This window comes from Hesperophylax consimilis, chromosome 3 (assembly GCF_061612785.1).
Source record: "Hesperophylax consimilis isolate HC1 chromosome 3, BYU_Hcon_1.0, whole genome shotgun sequence".
NCBI classification, from domain to species: Eukaryota; Metazoa; Arthropoda; class Insecta; order Trichoptera; family Limnephilidae; genus Hesperophylax; species Hesperophylax consimilis.
The window spans coordinates 37214923-37242050 of NC_142838.1; the positions used below are offsets into that span (position 1 = coordinate 37214923).

General features: G+C 32.0%; 1 protein-coding gene across 1 annotated transcript in view; it reads left to right on the top strand.

Annotated features, from left to right (window-relative positions):
• The first annotated feature begins 1801 nt into the window (after positions 1 to 1801).
• Positions 1802 to 27128, top strand: part of LOC149425418 (myrosinase 1-like) — a 50146-nt gene continuing 24819 nt past the window's right edge. Inside the window, exons 1-2 of the mRNA XM_089650634.1 lie at positions 1802 to 2068; positions 13465 to 13562. Of these exons, the coding sequence (XP_089506760.1) occupies positions 2019 to 2068; positions 13465 to 13562 (148 nt within the window). The 5' untranslated portion in view covers positions 1802 to 2018. The remainder of the gene's footprint in view (positions 2069 to 13464; positions 13563 to 27128) is intronic.

The window sequence follows — 27128 nt, forward strand, 5'->3', positions numbered from 1 at the left end:
TCCATTGTCTTATTCTGCGTGGTAGAAGCGGTTCACGGAGCTATGACAGGACAATTGTGTTTTGTCTTCCGTACTGTTACTCGTGTAAATTCGGCATTAGTATGATAATTTTAATTGCTTTAATAAGCGGCCGATTACTTATCTCAAATCTCTTGGTCTCAAAGGTTGAAGGGTTACCCTGAACTGACGGAAGGTAGGCCTTGCACCTATCATCAGGAGAACGTGTATAGTGTTAGGGAAATTGAAGGGACAAATATACATCACACAAACTATATTACCTTGACGATACAACAATTAAAAGTGTTTATGTATAGAAAAAAGATCACTATCGTGAAACCTACACAGATATGGTGAATTAATTGGTCATGCATAATGATTTCAATCACGATTTACAGATTTTCCTGGTGCCGTTGAAAATTTGTGGGAAATACTACGATATGGGAAATTTTCACGATGATAATACCAATATTTTAATTCATAATATTTAACGACGCTGAATTTAATATAATAATGCGTTCTATCTAAACACGCTCAAAATCATCCACAAATCTTGCACTCAAAAATCACAAATTGTCTTTTCAAACGCAGATATTTTCTATTTTCCTCGTGTCAATTTATTAAGCGTGTATTAGACAAAAATAAATCACTAGGTTAACTACGAACTCCTACTCTTACCTCTGCACGGAGAAAAATAAATCACTAGGTTAACTACGAACTCCTACTCTTACCTCTGCACGGAGAAAAATAAATCACTAGGTTAACTACGAACTCCTACTCTTAGCCCTGTATGGAGAAAAATACGGAATAAAATACGTTCGGAACTAAAACGAACGTGTGCGGCAGTAAATGTATTTTCTACTGATTCCGTGCATTCGGATGTTCGAATACGGAAAACGAATTCGGAAATCGAATACGGAAAACGTATGTATGCGGCCAACCTTACATCAATAAGGTAGGCGACACATTACCATGGGTTGGCCTATTTCAGCACTACAAGTGTATGGCGAATATATGGCGAGCAATACGCTGAAATAGGCCAAGCTACGAAAATACATACAGCGATCTTATAGCGTCTGTCAAAGGCTTACATGAAAGCCAAAATGTTGCGAGTGAGTTATATTATTAAATTTCTAGCTGATGTGTACCCGGGTGTTGCTGAGTGTTGACCTTAGGAGATAGACATATGCCACTACGAAATTTTCTGTAGATCTTTTCATGATATACAATTCCGTAGTACCTACATTGTTTTGGTGTATCTTATAAGGTTTAGCCAGCGTTATATAAAATATATATTTTTACGACTTGATTAAAAAACATCGACTTTTCTCTACTTTCTGCAAATATAACATGCACGTACGAGTATTATATAAATAAAACTTCCAGAAAAAAATCTCTAAATGGTAATGAAAATCCTATCAAATCCGTTGCGTAGTTTAGAAGAACTAAACGTACAAACAGCCACACTGAGGTTCCATATATATTTTTAATTAGATTGATTGCGATACAAATGTGTTGAAACTTAGCAGTAACTACTTGTGAACATGATTATAAAAAGGACAATCAGTAATATTTCTTTCGTTTCATAAATAAATTTCAAGAGTGAAAGATTTCAAGCGAGAAAAATTGACAAAAAACATTTCAATTCAATTATTAAAAATTTGAAATTTAAATTAGTAAAAATATTTGACAAAGCGTCCGATTCTCACAAGTTGCATAAGTCCACTGGGCGGTTGGTATTCGGCACCCAACTGAATCAATAAAACAGGTGGTTTGAAGTTAGCCTCTTACAGTTTGGCAGGCGCCCTCTCTCAGTACGGTAATCGCCGCGGAGCATTTACACATACCTTTACATACACTCACTCAGCAAGCCGTCCGTTAAGACGTCGAGACGCGCACGACGCCGGCGACCGAGGCAAACAAACAATAGTTGCTACTTTTGTTTTGACTGGATTTATAATTAATAATCTATTTTTATTGTTTGGATATTTTAAAAATATTTAAGTGAAGTGATTTTAACAATGACGACGATGGCCAGATTTATAGCCGTTGGATTTTTGTTAATCGGAAGGTAAATACATTTTTGCATATATATTTTTTTTTTATATTCTGAATATGTTGTTGTTTTAATTGAGATGTTAATAGCCTGTTTTGAGGATTTAAAAAAATATTATTATTGAACTTATATCTTTTGATTCTTAAATGATTTAATCTGGCGAAATATATCTGCTAGAGGGATAAATTATATTATAAGAAAATAGGTTTTCCTTGGGCGATAATTTATTTTGTTGAAAAAATACTTCTTGATATTTTTATGTACCCAGTTAAGTTATTCTGACAATGGCAAGATGATCTTCAATTCGTTCACGTAGGTACTGCTTAACAGACGATTACCTTATTATCTTGGGTAATTATATTTAAACTGTTTTATAGAATGCTGCTTCAATACTGTTGCCATGCAACTAGATAAGAGATTACCAATGATTTTTATAATCGGGTTTGAAAAAGTAATAAAGATTAGCAGATGATCTTAATTGGTACCACGAATACGCTTTGGTTCATTTTAAGATGCTTTATAGTTTAATTATTTAAAATTAAGTTTTATTTGTTCTTAAAGATTATTTTTAAAAAAGACAATTAAATACATTAAATTTTGAGAATATTTGTTTAAATATTGGTTAATTTTTTTTGCATGTAACATCTCAATGTCAAAAAGAAGAATTTTATTCTTAATTTTATATATCTTTTAAAAATAAGGACTAACATTCCTGTGATAATAACTTGACAGTATTTTCAAATCTCCTACTACCACCACAGTAAGCGCAAAATGTTGCTTGTGTCGTGATGGAGAACTCACAACGCTTAGGTGGGACCAAGACGTAATGCCAACACAGACATTGATTTGTTCATTCTTACTCGATGTATTGACTTGCTTCTGATATAGTAAAATAATATCATGAAAATATTCGACAAAAATATTGAAAAACCAATTCAATGAAACTTATTCTCATAAAAAGTGTTTATATGCATATTTCATGAATTGATTATTTTCTCTATAAAAAGCAGGTATTTTAATGTCATAAATTGCTAGTTTATTAGTAAATTGTGTTGTTAATACAAAAATTAACCATTTCCTCTCAATAAATTCGACCACTGTTTGAGAAATGAATTCAGTTAATATATTAAGGTAGATGTAAATCAAAATATTAACATGTAGGTAGATAACAAAGAAATAATATAACCCTTCAGAGAGACCTGACATATGTAGACGAAGGATGTAAGATTGCTCTGAGGAGTTATATTAACATGTAATCTTTAGACGAAGGACCCCTCAGAGCGACCTGACATCCTTCTTCTAAATACCGTCTTCTAGGTGTTTTACGAGATCCTTTTTTTACACCAGTCCGCATAGGAAACTATATCAATACCTTTATTCCTTTATGTACACGATCATTATATATTCAATTTTTTACGATTTCAAACAAATAGTTGCCATTAGGGAAGAAATAATATATTAGAATACTACTATACCGTAACAATGGTAACACTTTGAACAATAACTATAGATCACATAAAAGCATTGTCATTTAACTCTGTCGTCGCAGTCAATAAATTATCAAAAATTCAAGTAGTAATACCAATTCACAATTAGTAATAAATACAATACTATTGTTTTTTGTCAATGTTTAAAATATAAAACAAATAATGTTCGCCAACTTAAACTGTATGAAAATCGGTATCAAAATAATACATGTCCATTTTTTCATACCAAATTCAGATTTAAAGACGACGTATGGAAACATGAGGAAACAAAAACATTGTGTAAAACGCCCATTAGGCACGTCGGTAAAACTGCCTCACCCTTTTTATCGTAACCCTTGGTCATGCCAGACTTTCCGTCGTTGATCACCTTGGAGTATCTCAAAACATATACACAGAACATTGATTCCTATCTTACTATATGCTACGAGTTACTTACATACAAGTCAAACACCCAACACGAACTCAATTCAGTTGCAATGCAATATTTTATTGCTGACTTGTCATTGTAATATCTACATTTTTAAAGTAGTTACCTCCGCTGATACATATATTATTATGTTGGTGGGTAATATTTATGCATTAATACTATGTAAGAAGGATACAAATACATAATTGAATATCCGTGTTGCCATTCATAAATCTTAGTATAAAGTAAAATATACACAATATCGAACCAGGAAATTCAGTTAATTACTTTTTTAAATGATAGTTATCAATAATTTTATCTGAGTAATTACTATTGAATAATAATATTCAATGTTATTATTTAATAACGAAATGTAAACATGAGATGACGATAACTTCCAACGAGCGTTACATATTGTATTAATCTGTTTGACGTCTGACAATATTTCTTATCGGTTTTAAATACAAGGTTTAGTCAATAGACGCCATGAACTCCACAAAATGACATTTAAGAGGAAACTACAAGCCAAAAATGTGTATATTCTTGGTATACCTTCCATTGTAGGTAATAGGCATTAAAATTGCTTGACAAACGGAGTCTAGAAACGTTCGATTTCAAGCACAAAACTGGTTTTATTTACTTTATAAGAAAGCAAAAAAGTTAATCGAGTGAAACTGTCAAAGATAACCTTAGCCATAATACTATATTTTTAAAAGTTGTTTCCTTTACGCGTCCAATAGAAATGTATGAAAGCATACATATTTTTGGCTTGTAGCTTCCTCTTAAGCTTCACCTTATCGTAACGAGTCAATATATCACCCATTTCTGGTATTGAGTTAAAGAGATATTTCTAACTGATAAAGGGTGAACTAACATGGTGATTCACCCAAAAATATAAATATTTATTACGAAAAAATCCCACTCTCATTCAAAACTTAAAAAATATTATAACATACGTAAAAATAACCAGGTGGTGGCTCCACTACATCAAGTAGACACCCGCTTTTTAGCAAACACAGGTGTGCCCTAGTGAGACAGATGTCGATAAATACACGTAAAAAACTTTATATTGATAGATAAATAAATTTAAAAAAAAACTGGGATTCGCGAGGTCCCAAAAACTAGAATTGTGGTTCATCGCCCCTAATATATACAACGCATTGAGCACCGATATGAAATCAACTAATAAGATATCCCTTTTTACTATAGGTGTTCAACGCTGGATATTTGAAAGGGGGTGAGAATTCTTTAAAGAATTTCTAAAGACTTTATTTCAAAAAAAAGAATTTTTCAAAAACTAAATATTTTATATTATTTTAATATTTTATGGTTATTTTTTTCACATTGTATAATTTGTATGGTTACCATAACACGAGCATTAGCCTAGTATGGTAGTTGAAAATTGTTATTTAAAAATTAAAAAAAAAAGACAAAAAGTAAATCTCAAGTAAAAAGCTGGATACAAAACACAGGGAGATCAGAAATAGAAAATATACTGACACCATGTAGACTGAACCCAAAACCACTCACTAAAAAACACTATGTATCAAAATTATATCATCAAAGTTATGTATAGTCGGAAAAGATCATTTTCAACAGATGAGTTATACAAAGAATCTAAACTATTCTGTCTCCGTAAACTATTTATTTTGCAAACTATGAAATACATCTTTAAAAACAAAAATAAATTCGAAATAAATGAAAACAGAGCCAACATTAGAAATAATAATGTATTTTATACTCCCCAAACGAACACAAAACAAATGCAAACACACTGCAGTTTCATTGGACCTCGTACTTTCAATCTTTTACCGAAAAATATTTAAGTGATACTTCCTCAATATTAAAAAAAATTAAAATTGTGGCTTTTTGATACAGCAGTTGAAACTTTTTTTATTTAATTTGTATCAATTTATGTTTCTCATAAAAAAATTCACCATATATTACACTAAACAGTTATAACTTCAGTATACACTATTATAAACACTTTTTATGCAAACCGCTTAGACAAAATGTAATCTTGCTTTTATTATAATTATTGTTTATTTCTAGGTACAATAAAATAATAACTTAAATATATTACCCACGCACAGGCTACGCCTTAGTGGGTTCCCATTATTCGTATTGATTTATATAATATTGTATGTAATTAATGTAAAAATTGGGAAAAATAAAGGAATTTAAAAAAAATAAAAAATATTATTATCCATTCAATTTTAGAAGATAATAAAACTTAAATTTATTTTTTATATATATTAACACTACATAATAGATTGGGTTAGACTAAAAAAATATGATTATGGGATACACGGACAAAAGACACACAAAGCATAAGTTTACCTAAAAAATCAAACATTCAAAATCTAATTTAAATACATAAATAAAAATGTAAATCTTAAATCTTCGAAAGTACTTCAACGATTGCTTTCAAAGTTTGAGACAACGTTGCATTCGAATACGCGTGTGTATTTATATATATATATACACATATTATGTAGATGTCACATGTGACATTATTTAGATGTGACATTGGACGTAAAAGCAAAACGCGCTTAGCTTCTCCATCTGCACACATAGACTGAGCCACAGCAACTCGTGGAGGGGTACAGCTAGTTACTTATTTATTTTAATTATTTATTTTTATTGAAGTACATAAAACAGACATGGTGCCCAAAAATTTACATACATGGATGTTTAAATACATAATAATAACAAAATGATAATAACAAAAATTGTAACAAAATGAATAAGCTAAATATGCAGAAGTAAATAACAAATAAGAATGGGTAAAAGGTAAATACAAATTTGTTCATAAACGGTTTGTTATTGTCACACCTGTACTGGTAAGACACTGATTAGGTAGGTACAATGTTTCATCTCTTTAAATAAAGGAAGAAGATAATAAATAATTTATATAACATGTGATTTATAAGTAACAAATAAATAACATTGGTACATTTTAAACAGAAGCAAACATAGATATTATTATATCACTATTTTCCATTAACTACGAATCGGTTTACATTACGAATACCAAACAAATTGAAGCTTTTCCCATCGTTTTACTTGAATACAATTGAAACATGAAACAATTGTTATTTTGTATTATATAAAAATTTTCCTTGCGCATGTTTGCGCTCGCAAAACTCGAAAAGTAGTCGACCGATATCGCTGAAAAATCGTTTGTTCTTATTTGTGTTTGTTCTAATAGTGTTTGGAAGTTTTAATGGTAGAAAGAATCAGGGACGCTCGAGGAATACTTAACGCAATATCTCTGCATCGAAATGAGATACGGAGTCGAATTAAACGATGTAATGTAGTTTTTTAACATTTGTACTGTGGTATACAGTAGTCAATGGTAGAATAAGTCGGATACGCCCGAGAAGGACATTAGCAATAGCGAAGCATAGTGGGGTCCACTAGTTTCTTTATAAAAACATACTAAAACTTCTTCTGGTCACTTATGTTTGATATTCTTCCAAAACGTATTAAGTGTACCAATTCCCTAGTTAAATTTAAAAATTTAATTAAGATGTTTGTATTGACAGACGATTGTCTTAATATTTTTTCATCCTTGTCCATTCTTAAATAATACAATTTAATATAAGTCCCATTTACTAAAAATTGAATGTCACCCTAGCTGTCTTTATTATCTACTTGTTTCTGCTTGGGAATAATGATTAATGCACAGTTATGGTTCAAATATTGTTACAATATAATGTCAAATTACCCATCTGGTAACTCATCAAATACATATTTTTTCTTCTTTTTGAAATATTGTGTGTTTTTATTTATTTATTTATTTATTTATTTTTCATGTTCTCCGTAAAACGGTTATTCACCAATACACTATGGAGAAGATTACAAATTAGACAAAAAGTATAGCAAAACACATAAAAAGGTCAGTTTCACTACTTTGTGACATACGTCAAAAGATAATTGTAAAACTGCCTGTAGGTTACGTTAAAAATGTCGATGGTCAATGCAGACTCGTTGAGCAGTTCAGTCGCTCTGTTGACTGGGGCGTTCTGATAGGCAGAAGTCCTCGCTTTTGGAGCATAAAAAAGGGTATGGGACCTTCCACGAGTATACTTGTCTGGGACATATAAGTTAATCTCTTTCAAAATAGGTGGATTATGTATAGTTCCAGAGATTATCTTAAAAAAATGTTTTCCTAAAAATATTTTTCGGCGGGCTTCTAATGTATTAAGATCGAGCATTCCTGCTAAGAATAAGGATGGATACAGGAAAGGGTAGTACATATATTCCCTCATATATAGGTAACGCATGAATCTCTTTTGTACTTTTTCTATTTCGAGAATATGGTTTTGCTCAGAAGGGGCCCAAATAATGGAGCTATATTCCAAGATACTGCGAACAAGTGCTTCATACGTTCTTCGGATTGCGATTCCGTTGTATGTAGTATTACTCTATGTTTGTTTCACTCAAATGTAAATTGTTACCTCGATACAGGCTAAGTCCTAGTGAGGTTGATTTTTATAAGAAAAAATGTGATTTATGTATAGTGAGATGCAGTAAATAAATATAAGCGTATACTACTAAAAAATTAATTTTTCACTAAAAATATATGAACGCATATACGTAAGAAACAATTCTGTGACAGTTTCTATCAATAAAATTTTTTATTTCTTATAAAATTGTACTCAAAATATATTGAAAAAATCTCACTTAAATCGATTATTTCTAGACACCGTTTGCCAAGCGATTTTTGCGCGTTTTACCTATATTCGTAGTGATCTGGCTCGTGTATTTCTTGTAATTTGTGTTCAGCATATGATGTGAAACAATAAAATAAAATATTTTATTCATCAAAAATTATTATTCAAAACGCTATCCCCGCACATTCAGCACCAAGATAAACACAAATAAACTTATTGATAAGCGAATGAAAAGAATTTCAAATATTTCATGAATTATTTTTATTAGTCATAGGTCAACAAAGTGTGTGTAACAATTAATATGTACGTGTTAGCTCGATTTGTAAATGACAAGTGGTTTTTCCAGATTGATACAGCTCTAAATATCTCTAAAATCAGTCCACACCATTTCATAAATCTCAATGATTCTCATCTCTTTTATCCTTATTTTAAATAACGATCGGTTTTTATGATGGCAGCTGAGAATTTTATGAAAGTGTAACTCTTTGCCATTCCGGGTTTTTCCTCAGTGCAGTATGTTGAACTTGATTACTGACGCAAGACATGAGAAGACCACGGAATAATAATTACAAATTATTTTTCTCATCGGTTTCCTCCGTGACACATTTATTATGTATTTATTGAGAGTATTTTAAGATAATAAGTGGTTGAGGTTTGGAATAAAGGAAAACAAAAATACCTGAAAAGTTTATTTAACTATTCCTAAGTTGTGTTTGTCACTGATTAAAAATAAAATCGATTTTAATTATTGAGATATGTGAGTTGTAGTAAATTAGAAGTTAACAAATAAACAAATTAAGAAGGTTTTTTATTTTAGTTTATTAACTAACACAACATACATGGATTAGCAAGAAAATTACACAGGTTAACTAAGTTTAAATACCAAACGTCCAATAACTATGTGCAACAATATGTACACCTAAAACAATACCCTTTTACTAATAAAAGAGTTTTAAAATTTACATATTTGATAAAAAACCATTAACCATGTATTAATGGTACTTTATCAGTTGTGTAAACATTATACCACGTTTATTAGTAAGGCTGTAAGTGTGTAAAACAACACAGAAAAACGGGAGATTCGAGATTAAGTTTTAAGTTCCAAGTTCTAATTTAATTTCTGGGGCTATCTATTTTACATCTCAAATAAATTACATACATTATAATTTTAACTGCCCAGATTTATTGTCATTATTTGGTTAAGGTCTGCCGCCCTTCACAAACAGTGAAACCATTCAATCGAACCGTTTGTTCCTAACCATTGTGTTTTTTATTAAATTAAAAATTGTCGCCCATTGTCCGATCCGTATTTTAACCGCACTCTCAAAGACCATCCCAAACCCGTAAGTTCAACGTCTTATACGTTGACCATTCTAATTCAAATCACTTGTGAAATTCACAAATTGACATTGGGCGTTCCACAGGGTCGAGCGTTAGGTCCACTATTAGCTAATGCTTTTGCGAGTAGGTACACAACACCGATTAAATTCAATAATCCATCTCCGCTGCTAAGACTCCCTCGTCACGTGAGATTCTGTATTCATCGTCCATCCTAACTAAGCGCTGGATATTTTTTGCCAAGTATATAGTAGAAGTTTCCCACCAGTGTTGCTAAAGTGAAAGCAAATGACCGCGGCTCGATGGCCTTCAGACGTATTGTATCTGTTGGCCACAGCCTGTGATCTGCGATGCACACTCAATGTTTACCAACACGGCATAAAATCGGACCATCGTAAACATAATTAAGGCTTGTTACAAATTAAACAATAATAGAAATAATTATTCATTTTACGTTAGGAAATCGGATGGTTCATACCTTGTTAAGTGACAGTAACGGTTGGTACTTTCTGACAATTAGAGCGAGATTTAGATTTAAAACAAAAAAATGTTTTTTTAGCTGATTGTTCATTGTTTTTAATTCACGCATACACGGAAATAAAAGGCAGAAATCTGAAACAATTAATGAACCCATTTTTGTGTCTTTGTAGTTTAGCAACAAACTATCAGCATCAAATTGGTAATTTGCCACAGTAAGTAAGGCAAATTTATCTGCGTTTAATTTTTTCCTGTATATCGTATGAATATCAGGAAATAAAAATGTATGCATTCTAAAGGCAATGCAGTGGATTGCGTAGACGAGTCCCTTAAAAACTAGATCATTGTTACCTTCTTGGGAATCTAGGTCATTTCTCGTTTTCATTGAAGTTATTTCAATACAACAATAATTATCACAGTAGAGGACATCAGTATAATAAACTTAATCAATACATCGTATTACTTATTCAAATTCATTTTATAGAATAATATCATAAACATAGGGCGAGCATAATATTGTGAAGTTGTTGTGCTCGTGGGTAGGGTAGTTCTAAGTACTATTCAGAGATAAATTTTTTTAAAGTTATACCCATCAATATGATGTATCATTGAAGAAGAAGACGATATTAATAAATCTTAACGAAACATGAAACAGAACAAGACAAAGAAATTTTAAAAAGATAACGGTCACAACTAGGAATCGAACCCAGGATCTCTTGTCTTACCGGGACAGCGTTTTAACTATTCGACCATTGGGACCTAGTTATTCAATGATATCTTGAGTAATAACTTATTTTTTTGCTTTGTCGGCCAACCACCGATATACAATACAGATTAATAACAATAAAACTTCTTTTTCTAAGGTGCCAGCGTATTTATTGCTGACGTTTCGGCAGTCATTCTCTTGGCAATCTTCAGGGTTATCAAGTGTTTTATGACATGAATGTGCAACATTCATAGTTACACTGGCATACATTTATTTTTTTTGTTTATTTCTTCGCTCATATTATTGTTTAAAAGTATTCATGATATATTGTGCAACAACAAAAACCCATATTGGTGGTCATTTTTAATTTTTTCAATGGTCACAGCAGTAAAAACAAGTCAAATGCAACCTTGACAGATTTAGTCAAATCTCATCTTGACATTAATAACGTGTGAAAATCTTAGTTATATGTTTTACGCTCATTATTATTTGTCACGATTGATGTATTATATATAGATGAGATATGAAGCAAAAAAATAGGTTCCACTTTTTGTCGATTTAACTAGTCCGATTTGGCCTCCAATGCTCCCAACGCTCTAACGTAGACCTCCACAAAATAGGGCCTAGGCGCAGTGCTTACGAGGTAAAGGGTAGGGCAAAAGTAATCACCCTATTGGAAAACGATATAACTTTTGCAAATGGTGCCAAATGTCAATTCGGTTTTAACATTTGTGAAGTAAACAAACGCAGAATACAAATCAAGTAGACATGAATCGGTTTACAAACAATTGAACAAATTTCACAAGCAGTACAAAATTTTATCATAAAAAAAATTACACCAAAAGAACATCGGGTGATTACTTTTGCCCCACCCTGTATTAGTATGCAATAGAGCCTCTAATTCGATAGATATACTATGTTTGTTACTGAAATAACTTCTGACTTTAAATTACTACACCACGTTAGTTCATAAATTTGTTATTACAACTATTTTTAATACACCAAAAGCCCAGAGCTAATGAGACTATGATATGGTACCAACTATTTTGTGTAACTAGGTTCTCCATTCTAGCTGTGAGGTGAAAGGGAAACAAGGTGTGGACGAGAAGGGAAAGAGTTGAATGTTATCTGGAAATTCTGATCTGTTTACTAAACACTGCTTAACCCATTTTCAAGTAATGTTTCGATTGAGTCACTGAATTAACCATAACAAAACAAACATATCAATTTAATGCCTTGATACGCTTGTTAATTTTGCCCATTTTATTATGGTGAGAAACAATAAAGGACCGGGTAAATGAATAAAATTAAAAATTGTTAAAAATGACCTATTTATGGAATTGTTACGCTTCTATTTTATCAAAGTAAAATTCTTCAAAAATATCATTTAACTTCCCAGTCATTAAGTTTCTTTGTAATGCAATAATACCGTTATATTATTTCTTTTGAATAATGACGGACTGTAAACATACAAGTCCTTGAGACGCTGCTGGCACAAAAAGGTGTAACAATAACACCCAAAATACGTAGTACCTACTCATGCATCTGTAGAAAGAAATCTTTGAAATAAATTATATAGCATTTTATAATATTTTGGAAGGGTGTTTTGGGCGTGTTTGTGTGACCGATGTAGATGTTGTATGAGGTTTGTCTAGGTTTTATCTTCACCTACTGCTTGTGCGGGTCGGAACGAGATACACTGATTGGGGGACACCCTTTGACCTCTCCAATAGGATATCTCAAATTTTTGTAGGTTATTTTGAGAAAATCGTAGATGAAATAACTATACCCTGAAATGTCTTATAATTATAAATTGAATAGAAATATTTTACATCAAAATTTGAATATAAATAAACAATTAGTTACTTTAATTAAAACTTCAAGATCATTTAAATTTGTTTTAAAAATCCGTAAATATTTGATTTTGTTGTCTTCTGTTATTGAAATATTATATTTAGATGACACATGAAGCTAAATAATAGTTTCCGATAGACCTCCAACTCTCACAACGCTACTAAAACTACCGATTCCGGTGTACGTGCGCCGCTTATCGCGTTCTAATAGTGGAACAAGTTTTAACGAGATATTAGTATGTATTAGCACCTCTAATTATAGCTCTACGTCTTCTGTAAAATTTTCACGTTGTGGTTTGAAGGGTTTTACCTAACAACAGTCGATATAATAGTTTTAAACACCTGCAGCAAATAAATTCTGTAATGAATGTGAAATCTCCAGCATCGTGAAGCTCAGTGATAAAGAAAATAAATTTTTGTGTGGTTTTATTCAAATACTGATATTTGATTTATTTTATTTTCTAGTGCCTTATGTCACGACAAACTCCGAACATTTCCCGATGACTTCCAGTTTGGAGTGGCCACTGCGGCCTACCAGGTTGAAGGAGGCTGGAATGCTGCTGGTGAGATATTTTTTCCAATATTTATTATTTTTCTTCATAATACTCGTAATTTGAGAGAGATGGTATTCACTTCTGAGTACGTGGCATAGATGTATCTGGACACAATATGTTCACATGAATTGGACTAAAACCTTTGCTACTACAAAATGAAACTTCTTTTTTAGTCAGATGTTCTGTTTAGGTTGGTTTTAGCCCTCAGTGGTCAATTGTTTTATTGTTATTTTTTTTAAATTTTAATACTCACGTATATTTCACATTAATTTTAATACACATCTGCCGTTGACTGATAAAATCACTTAATCGGTGCAAGCGATATATTATTGAATTTGCTCAGTATTAGTGCCAGTATTGTTGAAATATTAAGGCGATTTGAGTAGAGTCGGTCTACGAAAACGAAACTAATCTAGCTGTATGGATTGTGAACCTCTTTAGTTTAGCTGAAGAGCGGAAGAGATTTGACAGAAAGATTCACCAATGGAAAAATATTTCAATAGATAACGGATTTTTTTATTTATGGACAATATTTAATTTGACTACCAACTCTATCAGAGATAATGTCTTCAGAAGGCGAAAAAGCTGTCACTAGTAATTATAATTATTGTTTATGTATAGGTAAACTGTTTTATAATTCATATCTGTTAAATGTAAATTAACCCACATTTCGATATTCGATCGAGCTGAAACTCTGCAGATGGACTTGTCGTCAATGACAATGCATGCAATCAACTTGGTGTCATTCATATACACACGCAAACATATACTCATTTGTCTGAAGTTGGTCGATATTACAGCAGTTAATATACGAAACAAATATCGGTCCTACACGATCGGCATCTGAAAAGGTCGATAGCGCTGTTGACTCCGGTCGCTAGGAAGGAAGGTTTAATCCTCAGCCTAATCATTTTTGTTGTTGTTGTTTGAAAAGACATTTTAAAATTGATGTATTATATATGTTGATTTTTTTATAAATTGGAAAATTATTGAATAAACAAAAGAAAAACTGGAGATCTTCAGATTAAGTCTTCCATCACGACACAAGCAACATTTCCCGCTCACTGTGGTGGTAGTAGAAGATTTTCAAATATTGTCAGGTTATTAATAACCTGGAAATATCTTAAAAAAAAATCAATGTCTTCCGAGCTGTGACCATGGAGATTGTGCAATATTATTTATCACTGTCAATCTATTTCCGTGAATATATTCAATGATAAATAAACTGTATCGATCAAATACTTGTATATCACTAGCCCTGAATACATCGCGAATACAATGTAGTACCAGGATAACATAATTTAACAGATCAATAATTATTGATAATGAGGAAATAGATGACAAATGGATATAGTTGATTGATGTTACGAAACTATTGACATTAATTACTCGGATTATGCAAAACGATGTATGCCTAGTTTCAATTAGTTAATTTCCTAATTTTGAAATATTATTACTTTAAATTAAAACGAACTTCTGCAAAACAAGCGCAATGACGATAAAGACATATAGTCATTTTAAGGACAGAGGAACTACGTCTATGGTGGAGAATATACGACGCAAATGTGAATGGTAGCAGAAGTCGGGGACGCCCGGGGAAGACATGGCACGACCAAGTGAATCAGATACTTGAGTCAGGCCATGTCAAGAGTCAGAATAATAGAATAGTATGTATGAGACGATATATGAATGTGAATGAGGCAGGGAGTGTGTGCCAAGACCGAGTCGTTTGGCGGTCCGTCCTCTCTGCCTACCCCTGCGGGGAAACGGCGTGATGGTTAATTAGGTAGGAAACTATGTCACGACCCGGTTAAGGGGCTTTTTTAGGCGGGTTAAGGTAGGGGCTGTAGGAAGGGATTTATTAATGCAGGTCTTGAAAAGATCCCGCGCTATCTGAAAGAGGGAAAACAGATGCCGGTAGCTCGTTACACATATATCTTGCAAAAAAAGTGGTACAAGAAACGACCCGTTCTCATAAAGCCAACATCAACTGTGAATGGGTGTTCAGAGCAGACCCCATTAAAATACCTGTAGAACAGACTCAGTATGCCTAGATTGCGTCCGAGTATTAGAGATAGCAATCAATCAGACGCCCTCCTTTGCACAGAGTCAAGTAGGTTCACGAAGTATTGTAGGGCTCAAACCCAGATGTGTAAATTTTAGTCATTCTATCAAGATAAATCTGGCACTGATTTAAGTGTAAGGTCTACAGTTATTTATTGGATAATTAGTACAAGATGATAAATATATATATATTGATTCAATAACCACATCTCTAAATATGTGTTACATAATTTTATGGTTAAATTACTAGTTAAAAAAAAATCGTTTTCACAGAGACGTAACATTTCATTGTTGTAGAGAAAATTAAATATCTTGCCCGTGCAGGCCTTACTATGGGACAAAATAATGATTCAACATTTACTCGTACCTGACTCTAAATATAAAAATAAATTGGAACATGAACACAACACTAGGTTCACAAAGAATGAAGGCATGCTTGTTCTAAAATATAGCAATAAATACGGACTGCGAATCCTAGAATATAACGTGCCCAAAAGGTTCAAAATGTTACCAAGTAACATTAAAAAATGTAAATCCCCAAATAGATTCAGTAAAACCAATTAGAAATACTCTATATTAGTCATCACTATCAATCAATATGTACAAGCTGTTGAAAAACTGCGTAATTGTAGTTTAACGGGATAATACTTTAAAGAACAATATGTTTTTTTAAATACCCATTCATTACTGATAACCAGTTATAGACAAATTTCAAATAAACAATGACTCTAAAGTGCGTTAGTGGGGTAAACCCCCACTAAAAAAACATGTTGTGATTTGTTATGCGTTATAGAATCAGCACAAAATACTTCATTATAAAAAATCAAAATAACAAAATCGCCCTGACGATTTCGCCCTGACACTATAGTGTTGTGCACATAATTTTTTTTTTTTTAAACTACTGAAATTATGTGACTGCCGTTGTATTGGACGATTCGATAAATGGCAATAACAGTAGGTACATTTTGACTAAATATATTATCTTCTTCTTAAATTAATGAACCTCCAGTTTAAAATACCACGAACCGCCACTACAAATAAGTACTCATACATTTTGATAATTTATTACCTTCCCATGAATTAATTAAAAAAATATTAATAGCACTTAACAAACTTGGTGCGTGCAATGCTAGTTTGCAATTTGCTACTTATTTAGAGGTCAGTGTAATGCAAACGACAATAAAAAATAAGAATAATCATTAATTGATACCTTCTAGTTAATGCAATGTAATATGAAGTTATAGCCTCATTCACAAGAGAGTTTTTGACGCTGTGTGGCTTTCGTCATCCTGATTTTTTTAATGGAATCTGACAGGAAAATTTTCAAGAGAGAATTAAACTCTGTTGGGTAACTAATTATTTTGTTGCACAAAAAAAATTATATGACAATTTGAATGTTATTTTACAACATATATAAATGCTCTGCAATGAAACTTTCTAATACGGATGGATTTGACTTTGCCGTTGCCGTCAATAAAATACACGCCTAGTTCACAATATCGAACAGTAATACACGTTCACAAACATTAATAGACAATTATATTTTATGAAATCTGTATTTTAAATATAAAACGAAATAAATATGCAACATTTTCACATAATATAGTTACGTAAAACAATGACAGACGACAGTTGTAAAAAATAATAAAATCGGTACCGAAATAGAATACGTCCTTTTTTTCATCCCAAATCCATTTGAAAAGACGACCCGTATGGAAAATGGGTGAAAAAAAGCATCGTGTAAAACAAAAATTGATGTCTCTTTGCCAAGTCTTCTGCTAAGGGCAAAGTTATCAACAACTTAGCGGTAGGTTAATAAGCGGCCGTTATTCTTAAGAAATAATAACAGCCAAGAATAGCTAAGACGAAGCAATAATAAGCGAGGGGAAGTAAAAAGAGGCAAGTGTGGCAACAAAAGCCATAAGGAGCAAAAAAGAAGCAAGAAGATGCAAGAAATATGCAAGTATAAACAGAAAGAGGCAAACAAATCAAAAAGATGCAAGAAGAGAAAAAGTGGAGCACTAAGAGAATAAAAGAGATTAGATTAGGCAAGAAGCGCCAATAAGAGGCTTTAAGAGACTAGAATATCCATGAATCGAGAAAAGCCACGACGAGGCAAGACCCACGAGCTAAAGAAGGAGCAAGAAGAGGTAAGAAGAGATAGTTAAGAAATATATTCAAGAATACGCAAGAACAGACCAGAAGAGGTAAAAAAATTCAGATACTCGAAGCAAGAAGAAGCAGGAAGTGAGAAACAAAATCTAACGCTCAATCAATTCCTGTATTCCTTATTTTATTTATTCCAATTTTGGCTTATTAGGTTGCCATGTATACCGTTTGATTAAAATCCAATCTCCTCCCAATACCCAGAGAACGTGCTAATAAAAAAGCACTCATGGTGCACCGGTCTCACTTGAACAAGGGTGCTCCTGGCTGGGGTGGTAAGCGGCCGTTAATTCTTGTAGATTTTAGAACGTTATTTATCGCTTCGGTTGGAATTAACTCTTGAATGATACTTTGAACAGTTCTCATCGCCTTGTGCCGGTCACAGCTTCCCATCAATTCACTCCGCTTGGCTTGGCTCAGTGAGACGTAACATTTTCTTTTTCTTATTATTTAATATCTCAAGGATAAAATGAACAGCTGAAATAAATCACATAACTTAGAGGAAATATAATTTAGTTATTATTTAATACGGTGGCCTTATAAGACACAATAAATTCATGATTAAGATCAAAACTACGACAGAAGCGGAGTGGCCTTCAAATAGAGTTCAGTTTTTGTCCCATGCTGACTTATTCTGAAATTATTAGGCTGTAGTTTTCTAGCATTTAGCCATCTACCTATCTAACCACAAATATTATGTCGTAGTTGTCACAACGACTTGTTCAAAATACCCCACGGAGAACAAATGTTCTAGCACATCATAGCTTGATAAGAAGAATAGTGGTCTGGAATAAAATTACAAAAATACCATGTAATATCAAAATCAACCCTCAGTGTCACAAATAGAAAACATATTTGTTTGTCGTCTTTTCTTCATTTTATAAATACCAAGAGGTGATAGTGTCAACTAAAAGTTAAGATTTATAATCACATATCTAAAAGGTTAGGTTAGTTTTCAACATAGGTTATAGATATACAAGTTGATACTAATCGTAAACAAAATGATCGTAATTAAATGATCGAAAGCAAAATGATCGTAAGCAAAATAATCGTAGGCAAATGATAAGCAAATGATTGCAAATAATAAGTGTCTGTGTGTCATGTAAAAGTAAACAGATTTGATATAATTTACGTGTTATCATTTATTTTATGAGATAATTACAGATTACAGTTTACGATTAACGACCATTTACGATCAAATGCGCTTACGATCAAAAGATATTTTTTTTCTTTTTAAATACGATTTTTTGCTTACGATCAATTTGATTACGATCAAAACGTCGGTTACCGTCAACTTAAATGATATAGACTCTTCACTCCATCAGAGTCAAATATCTCATTATTATTATTCAGTCTCACAACAGACAACAGCAATCAAATAAAAACTTTTACTCACAAATTGAACGCTTTAAGACGAAACAATACCCTGAAATAAATCCAGAATTTTAACGATGAATTGGACAGACCTGCGGATAAATTTGCCCGACAAATCTCTAAAATAAGATGGGAATCTTAACGGCATAAGTGATGAAGTCGCGTAAAAACAATATTCGGCTCGCGGCCCGGTGTAATGGTCAAACCTAGTGTCGACTTTGCCCTAGCAGGCCCAGAAAATCGGTCTTTCTGTAGGGTTTATTTTTATTATTTCTGATGAACGTATTACTAAAATTACTTTTTTTTCTAGAAGTATCTCTCGGGAAGTTACTAATTAATTTTCTAGAAAAATAAATACTGATGCTAGACGCATAATTGAAAAAAGGTTTTACATAAAATATTTGAATGGTTAGGTCCCGTTTACATTAATCTTAAATATAAAGAACTTACATCTGTAGGGATCCCTCTAGAAACATTTGAGATTTTGGTAATAGGTTTATCAGAAACAATTAAAATGTGAGCGTCGAGCAAACCCTAGTCTATTAAAGTCTTTTGTTGCCTTAACCTGATTTTTTCGAACTTCTTTTAAGCTACATCTCATTCTGAATCAAAATGTGATAATAATATAACTGACCATTACCGTGAACTATTGCTATACGTGGCTCTTAAACCCTGACACAAACTGAAAGGACGAAAAAAAACTGTTTTCGAACGTCGACAATGAATGCTAACCTTCAAAGTGATTTGTCTTGCACTGAAACCTCCCATGGCACAATATTAAATGTATAACGATTGTGATCGTTTCAAGTTTTTTTTTGTTTATCTTTTTGAATCCAGAAGTTTGAATGTTAAAATACTATGATATACGGAATACGACAAGAGTTTCTTTCGGTGTTCGTTTTATTATTTTTTAAGAAAATTAATGTTAAAATGAATCAAGAACTCAAGAATTGAACCATCGGTAGATTCTGAAAATCACAAAGTAGATAACTGTAAATAATACCCTCAAATGTACCCCAGTGGAAACGACCCAGAGATATGACAAAAATAGGTGGACTAATGTGGGAGAACAATTATGGAGAGAGTCAAATCCTACCCTAACATTTAACATCATGATAGATGTTTAAACATAAAATCATTTTTCAATGGATTCTTATGACTGACGACTTACTATCACATCTAGTTTAGTTTAGCAGGGCGGGGACATGTTCACCAGGAGGTGGTCCAAGGATTCATCTGAAATCTCAGCTTGTTTATTGAAGCTGTGATTTTTCGTTACAACCAATTATTGAATTGATATTTAAGTAATTTACTTAATGACTCTTATCACGCTAATTGGATAGATAACAGAAACACGTACCAATAAAATCCACATCACATCAGTTATACTCTACTTCTTGAGAAAAATTCTGTTTAAATATAGACGTATAAATGCTTTAAATAAAGCAGGCGGACTATTGGAAGAATGTGGTATTTATATGCCTCGATCACTTGTGATGTAAAGGCCAGGAATTGCAAAAATTCTCCCTGGTAATATACTTCAGAAGGTAAATACATAATACCGTGTTGTTGAAATGGTGGGACGCTGGTAATAATGATTATTTGCTGGAATTGAACGTCATCGGGTAAAGTATCGACAAAGTTTCGTGCACCAGTGGCATTGTTGAAATTACTTTGTAGAAATAATGATTAGGTAGATCTTACCTTGCTAAACACAAATTGCATACTATAGATATAGAAAGGGTCGGCGTAAAGATATTTTAAACTTTCAATGAATCGTTGCAAAGGGACTATGTTGACGTTGTTTGTAGAAACAAAATAATCAATTGTGTCCGCAGCTTTTTTTTATTCTGCAAAAAAAAATTACCATACATAATTTAAAATGCGCCATTTTCGATTTGCCTTTGAACAATGATATGTTCGTTTTTATTCGCGAATTTGGCGGCGTTGACATCACTCCAGGCGACGTTAGTGACAGCTATTACAGCCATTTGGTACCGTTTCGGAATGTGCGGTTCAAGATAGTTTTGATATCAATATTTATGAATAAAAATTTTAATCAATCAATACTTATTATTGATAATATTAATTACATTTTTAATAATATTTATATTTTCCATACATTTCTAACGGTATTCATAGTTTGTTGAAATACCCCATCGACGTACCAGGCCATCGACGTACCAGGCCATTGACGTACCAGGCCATCGACGTACCAGGCCATCGACGTACCAGGCCATCGACGTACCAGGCCATCGACGTACCAGGCCATCGACGTACCAGGCCATCGACGTACCAGGCCATCGACGTTTCAGGCCATTTCGTTCATTGTGTTCATTGCTATAAAAACGTTATCCTGCTTTTTTATCAACACCCATCTTGCGTTCAGGCTTGAATTGTCTTCTAATTTGGAAAATTTGTAATTTCTTAGCGGATTTCTCCCGTCTCCAGCGGTTTTTAAAGTCAGCATTTTTATTGTGATGTGACATGATATTATACAGGGTTTTCCAATAAGAGGTGTTATTTTGAATAGCCCGCTATTTCGGTAGATGTTACTTTTGAAGCTGTCATTTTTTGACATTTGACAAGTAAAAACTACGCCAATAAAAAAATGGAACGATGAACGCTTCAACAACGCATTGAAATTATTGAAATTCACTTGAGTGAATCAAATTCAAATCATCTTGAGTGATGAGGCCCATTTCCACCTCGGTGGCTTCGTCAACAAGCAAAATTGTCGCATCGCTCGGAAAATCCAATAATTATTGTTGAAAAATCTCTCTATCCTCAACGTCTGACTGTTTGGTGCGGTTTATGGTCCGGCGAAGTCATTGGACCTTACTTTTTAGAAAATGAGGCTGGAGCAACAGTTACGGTGAATGAATTGCGCTATCAAGAGATGATTAATGATTTTTATCATTAATTATTATTGATTATCAAAATAATACCTCTTATTGGAAAATTCTATATTACCTGTTAAATCTTTAGAATTCTCTTCAAAATAGTTTATGATCCCATCCTGTCCTCTCGAAATAAGAGAGAAGATTTAATAATTATTGCTTCGTGACCATCATCAGTAATTTCCTTTAAACTCAATACATTATGCATCACATTGTTATTGAATATAAATGTACAAATTAGAGAATAATTGTTATTTAATCTCCATGAGCGTTAAGTATTTGGCAATGATCTTTACTTGGCTTATAGACATCATATAATACTAGTTTACAAGTTAATACTATTGGCAATTAATGAGTTAGCATTGTAGTACCAGTTCCTCAAGGTCAGCAAAACAGAATTTATTGAAAACTATCAATTACTGCGATAAAATAAACGGATTACCCATAATTGTTAAATCTATATAAATATAAATGTTAATGTTGGTTCGTTCAAAATCTTAAATCTCCGAAAGTTCTTCAACGATTGCTTTGAAATTTAGAAAAAAACATTTGAAGAAGTGTATGATTTTATATAAATCATTTAGATATCATCTGCATATAGATGTCATTTGCATATAGCTGTCATCTGGATATAGATGTCATCTGCATATAGATGTCATCTGCATATAGATGTCATCTGCATATATATGTCATCTGCATATAGATGTCATCTGCATATAGATTTCATCTGCATATAGATGTCATCTGCATATAGATGTCATCTATATATAGTGGCGCTATGTCGATGACATCTTCAATGGTTTCATGGAGCAAAGAAGCTGAACAAATTCTTGGGCCATCTTAATTCACTTCCCAGAAAAATGAAGTTCACAATGGCGCCAAAGTAAAATCCTTCATTTTCTGGATGTACATGTGATGTGAAAAGAAAATGGTAGCTTGTGACACATCGCGTATAGAAAACCAACCCATACAGATTGGTATATACACACCTCACCATAATCTACACATCTGCTGTGATGGTTGACACTCCAACGCAGTTATAAACATTGGTCAAAGAAGGAGAAAGCGCAACGCGTCACAATAGCCCAAAATTAACACGATAATTGAATGATTACTTAATTTAATTTATGTACGTGGAAGAAAATAAATGATATATGCTAAATTCGCATCTAAATCTCTTATTAATTCTGCACTTGTGTTCACATTTGCATTGCATTTCATGGTATTAAGCTAGTGGTGAGAATAATAATTGAACATTCATTTTCCATGAAATAATGTAGACATTCCAAAGAGTCTCAATTAATTATACTACGTTTTCCTTTGAATTAAATTGTTATGATAATATATTGGAAAAATACTACTTCTTACATCTTACCCTAGAAAAATCACAGGATGTATCTTGACTTGTCAAGATGAAAGCAGAGAAATATTATTTCTACAGAATCAATAAAAAAAATATTACTGCGCATTTAGAATCATCAAAAATATAATATAATACAATATCGCAATTCTGGTTCAATGAACTCTAGACCTCAGATATGCTTTGAATTTAAGTGTCATTTTCAAAATTGGAAATGTTTGAAGAATTCAGAGTATCTACATAAATTATCTACCTAGAACATAATGTTTTTAACCGAAAAAAATTTAATTTCCATTTTTGAAATTGTAACTGATTTGTCAATAATTCAGATTATCCCGCAATGTTACTGGTCTGTCCCAAAAACAAATAATTTTCTTGTAACGTATATCGTAGGTAGGTAGGTACTTTTCGTTTGTTAAATATTTATTTGTTCATATTCGTAAATCCAAAATCTTTTTTCAAAATAGAAAATAAATGAAATTTAATAATTTGACTAAGCGTTTTTTTTTAATTATTGAGACGGTTACTATTTCACAACGCATACATTGGTTCAATTTGTAAATGTCACTCACGTATGCACAGTGGGAATATATTATATAGGTATATGCATTTGTTTACACCACTCCCTAATAATACTACGTTAAATATTTAAAAAAAAAAAAAAAAAATTTAAAAAGAAAGACAAACATTCCCGGGTTACGAATAACCTGACAATATTTGAAAATCTCCTACTACCACCACAGTAAGCTGAAAATGTTGCTTGTGTTGTGATGGAGGACTTAGCCAGCCGAGGAAGTGAACACGCTACGCCTGAGTGGGACCCAAGCGCGATGTCAACTCGGCCACCGACCGGTCGATACTTATGAAACTAAAATAGAAGCGTAGTTAAGAAGCGTAGTTTGGCGTGAGAAAGAATATGATTCTGGTCTATTAGGTACGATTAAACTAAGTATTATCTTTGAATTAAATTGTACCAAAGGTAGGTATTTGTAAGTACAGCTTACCTAATGTTTTATTGTCGAACAAACATATTTAAAACGTTTATTTAATTTGTAGAATCTCACGCGATATAATAAAATTCACATTTATTTAATTCGTAAAACATCTATACATCGAGTGATTGCACAATAACTTGAGCGCACATTTCGAAATTCTATGCAAATATGAAAGTGGTTTGAGAGTTCAGTTTGTGAGTGGGCGAAACACCAAAAAAGCGAACACAAAAGTTAATGTTTTCTATCAAAGCAAGGAAATAAATAACAATATTACGATACGACGTCTTTTAAATGTATTTTATAGGTACTTATGTGTAATCTGCAACCCAATATACACTAACACAATATGCAATATAGAATACCCAACGAATACACACAATTTTACATACAATAACACCAAAAACAAGCATAATGCAAAATTTGTCATTTTTAACAAAGCAAGTTAATAAATTAACAATATAACGACACGACGTCTTCTAAATGAATTTCATAGGTACCTACGTGTAATATACAACCCAACATTATACTAACACATTGTGTTAAATAGAAAAAACACATTACAATATACACAATATACAAACAATAACACCAAAAAACAAGCATAATGCATAAGTTTTAATTTTTTACAAAGCAAGCAAATAAATTAACAATGTGACGATACGACGTCTTCTAAGGTATTTTATAGGTATCTATGTGTAATCTACAACCCAATATACACTAATACAATATACAATACAATACACACAATATCCATACAATAACACCAAAAAACAAGCATAAGCAAAAGTTCACATTTTTTACCAAGCAGACAAATAAATTAACAATATAACATCAAGTTAACAAATTGATCATATAGTTAAATAACAAATTAACCATATAATCAAGCTAATAAATTATAAATATAACGACACGACGTCTTCTAAAATAATTTTATAGGTACCTACGTGTAATATACAACTCAACATACACTAACATACAAACGGGTTTGATGTGTGTTTTTTTAATGATAAAATTGAAGATGATTCCATGTTGTGTTTTATTTTTATCAAAGTTCTTTTCGCTAACTAGTTTTTTGTTGGTAAGTTCCATTAATGCGGAGTTATCAATTATGTTAACCCGGATGTTTATTTCGTTTTTTTAAATCGTTCCAGTGGTAGTATTAGTTTTTAGTCTCCACTATTAAGACGAAACTTTTTGCTAAAACAGCAAAAACTGATCAGTGATCTGTTGTATAAAATCTAAAATATATAAAATTGGCAGAGCATATTTCTTTATGGATGTTATAGGTCGACTCGACTATTTTGAGCTCTCAATTTCCATTAAGAGCTATGGAACTTTGAAATATCAATATATTTGACAAAACACCATCACATTTATTATTGAAATTCAAAAAATGTGAAATAGAAAAAGACACAGAAAATAAAATATCTACACTCTATCCGGGAGCAACGTGTTTACAAACTGTGCTACCGAAAAATTCTGCCATTTTTATCAATCTCCTATTTCTTCTTTTTTTAACTTTTTTTCGGTATTGATATATTTATAAACAATGACAATGTTCATGTTAGCAATATTGTTCGAAAAGAAGTTTTAAAAATTCAAAGACACTCGTAGATGTCAATACCACCTTTTTCTATTTTTCTTTTGTATATTGAAAAATATTTTTATTAACTTTATTAAAAAAACGCCTGTTTGCTAATGCCTTCAGAAGACGAAACAGCTGTCACGTGTAATATCATCACAGTGCAAACGTTTTATAAATTAAATAATAATATTACTGAATTTAGCAATGAAATACTTACAATAAAATGGAGTTCTACAAAAGGTACTTATTAAACTTGATAACAATAAATATATCAGAAAAATTAACGGAATTTTTTTTTAAAGATTTATAAGATTGATAAAAATAGCATTATTTTTTGGCAACACAGTGTGTAAATGTGTTACTTACAAATAAAGTTTGTTTAGTTTTTGTCAATTATTGGTACTTAAATGAGAAAATATCTATTTGTAAGAAAGGTGTTACTATTTTCTCGAATAAGATTGAATTTTTAAGTTTAAATACATATTCACACACTCGAGTTACAACGCCTTAAGAGTAGTGTTATTTTCTCTGCGTTTTATGTAATTGTGTTGGAGATTTGTATGCCGACTGGACTGCATACAAGTTGGCAAAAAGATTAACGAACTGATTTGGCACAAATTCCTATTTATAAACCTGTTTGTCAGCCATAGTAATCTCTTGACTAGAACAAGTCTTGGTCGGGTGTTAATAAAATTCAATATCCTCGTAGTCGGGAGACCAGTCGCTATTATTAAGTATTAATAATTATTAAATGTTTGATTTATTATAACAAATTAAATAATATATCCTGTTTTTGGAAATGAAAGATTAACTATAAGCTTTTAGAAACAACTGAATCTTTAAAAAAAAAATTAAAGGTACTTTAAAATTGACCGAAAAATCAATTTTAAAAGTTATTTGGAATTTTTAAGGCGAAGCTTAGTGCTAAATCACTATTTTGATTAATCTTTATAACGAATTGGTGTACATTACGAAAACGAAAAAATATGCTTTAGTTAAATTGAAGGCTTTCCTATCGCTTTGATTGAGTAGAATACAAATAAATAAATAAATTACTCAATAAAAAATATAAATGCAAACTACTACAAAAATATTTTTCCGTTATTGGTGCCCTTTTTTACTCATTTAAAG